Source organism: Perkinsus marinus (assembly GCF_000006405.1).
Source record: "Perkinsus marinus ATCC 50983 genomic scaffold scf_1104296940856, whole genome shotgun sequence".
NCBI lineage: Eukaryota > Perkinsozoa > Perkinsida > Perkinsidae > Perkinsus > Perkinsus marinus.
The window spans coordinates 1-2,273 of NW_003212683.1; the positions used below are offsets into that span (position 1 = coordinate 1).

Below are 2,273 nucleotides of genomic sequence, written 5' to 3' on the forward strand. Positions count from 1 at the left end.
TTACACTACCTGTGATTCTTGTTGTTGTTGTTGATGACTATTATTATCATCTTCATCTCTCTCATCTCGTGAACCTCGTCGACTCGAATGATGATGATGACGACGATACATCCCTTGTACTGATGATGATGATGATGATCTTGTACGCCTCCTATTCCTTCTATCATCATCATCATCATCACGTCGACGACGACGAGGAGGAGATGATGAAGATGATGATGCTCTCTTGTGTCGTCTAACCCTCTCCCCCTTCTCCTCCTCCTCTACTCTGTGTTCCTTTATATCTAATGATGATGATGAATGCGATAACGAAATGGATGGAGATACGAATCTACCTCCATCCACCGCATGATTGTCTGGAGATAAGTCTTTATCATCCCCACTACTCTTGTGTGCCAATCGAATCTAATGATGATGGTGATAATAATAGTGACGATAGTATAAGTAGTATAAGTAGTATAAGTAGTATAAGTAGTAGTAGTAGTAGTAGTAGTAGTAGTAGTAGTAGTAGTAGTATGGCTATACTACTACTAATACTACTAGTACTACATTAATAATATTGCCATCTATCTGAGCATGATCAAGATGATATATAGCATCCTTAGCGGCCTCTTTATTTGGTAATGTGATATGAGCATATCCTTTAGGGAGATTAACTTTATCATCTATAGCAAGATGAACATCAATAACTTCAGCAAAAGTACCTGATTCGTATTATTATGTCACTTATACTATTATTCATTAATACTACCGAATATCTCATAAAGATGGTCTTCATAATGAAGACTTCATTAATATTACGTGTGAGATTGGATACGTGTAGAATAGTAGTTAATGATGATGAAGGAATATGACCTAATAGTGAATATAATCCAAAAATGATAGTGGTATACTACTACTATTACTACCTTCTTTATTATTCTGACCCCTATCCATTTTAGTATTACTGCCTCTACTCCTACTCCTACTATATCTTTTATTGGTGTTGTTGTTGTTGTTGTTGGATATCATAAGATTAAGATAGTAGAGCAATACGCCTGTGATATACTCACAAGTGATAATTACTGAGTAGTTGATGGTAATAACTAAATAATATAATGATAATATGATGATAATATTGATAATAATGATAATAATGACGATGAGTTAAGATTAGTTCGGGTTCTTGTTCTTGTTGTTCTTGTTGTTGTTGTTGTTGTTGTTGTTGTTGTTGTTGGTGTTGTTGTTATTATTAATACGGTTGTCTTTATCATCATTAGTTAAATAAACATCATAATAGTCAACATGGTTATCGCCATTTACATAATTACCATCTATCAAACATCTAATACATTTACTTGCTGATATCATTGGATCGACGAAAGACGGTGATATCTTGGGCTTCTGTCTAATTAGCATCCTCCCATCCTCATCCTCATCCTCCTCCATATCCTTGTTGTTGTTGTTATTGATGGGTACTTCCACAGAGACATGATGACCATGATGATGTTCCTTTACCATTGTGGTATGACTAGAATCGAATGATTCTAGTGTTCTGGGATGACTACAAAACCAGCCAGACCAACATCAAGCCTTGAAGATAGAGACATATTATCAGTGATAATGATACGAGTGGGATTCGATAGGCTGAAAACAATATTATCACATACACTACATTGAACACCTCATCATCATTTGTATCATTTTATTAGCATAGCATAATAGCTAGCCTAGGCTTCAGCACAGCTTGTGGGATATTGTGCAATAGAGACGATTGTGGGTGGTCATGAGTAGAGGAGAACAATGTCCTAGTCATTAGTAACCCACTCGTCACAAAGACGGTAAAAATCTCGGGTCATACGAAGCAGAAAATGCTTGAAGCTCTAGAGGTGTACTAGTTCGAGGTCACTCCGACAGAGCTATATTAGCGGTTTTTAGCTTCGAAATGTGTGCTTGGTCCCCTTCCCGAAACTCTGAATATGATTTACGACAGGCAAAAGCTAAAGCGGTACTGTGAGAGTCTCAAACGGTGTGGTTGTCCTATGACGCGATGTGTCTCTGAACTCGACACAAGGCGAGGAAAGGGAAAAAGAGAGGCAAGGGGAACTGCTGTATAGCTAATAAGGTACACACATACACATGTGCGTGACTGCGAAGCTGTCTCCTTCATAGACTACAAACGGAATCACCAGGAGAAAGTTCGGGCGTCTTGCCTCCATACGAGCAATGGTTTTGTTCATCCTGAAATGTGGTCTGAAGCTCATGAAATTCTCGGGGTGGTGTGGTACCCATCT

The 2,273-nt window shown here is 38.0% G+C and overlaps 2 protein-coding genes across 2 annotated transcripts; both read right to left on the reverse strand.

Moving 5' to 3' along the window:
* Positions 1-240: 240 nt before the first annotated feature.
* Pmar_PMAR008010 (hypothetical protein) lies at positions 241-936 on the reverse strand (the record flags this gene model as incomplete). The annotated part of the gene is made up of 4 exons (XM_002781922.1): positions 241-284; positions 336-405; positions 550-704; positions 909-936. Coding segments are annotated over 4 exons (297 nt in total), but the record flags the coding sequence as incomplete, so codon positions are not given.
* A 216-nt stretch (positions 937-1,152) lies between these two features.
* Positions 1,153-1,500, reverse strand: Pmar_PMAR008011 (hypothetical protein; the record flags this gene model as incomplete). The annotated part of the gene is made up of 1 exon (XM_002781923.1): positions 1,153-1,500. One exon carries the CDS (start codon positions 1,498-1,500, stop codon positions 1,153-1,155), a length of 348 nt encoding a protein of 115 aa, XP_002781969.1.
* Positions 1,501-2,273: the final 773 nt, after the last annotated feature.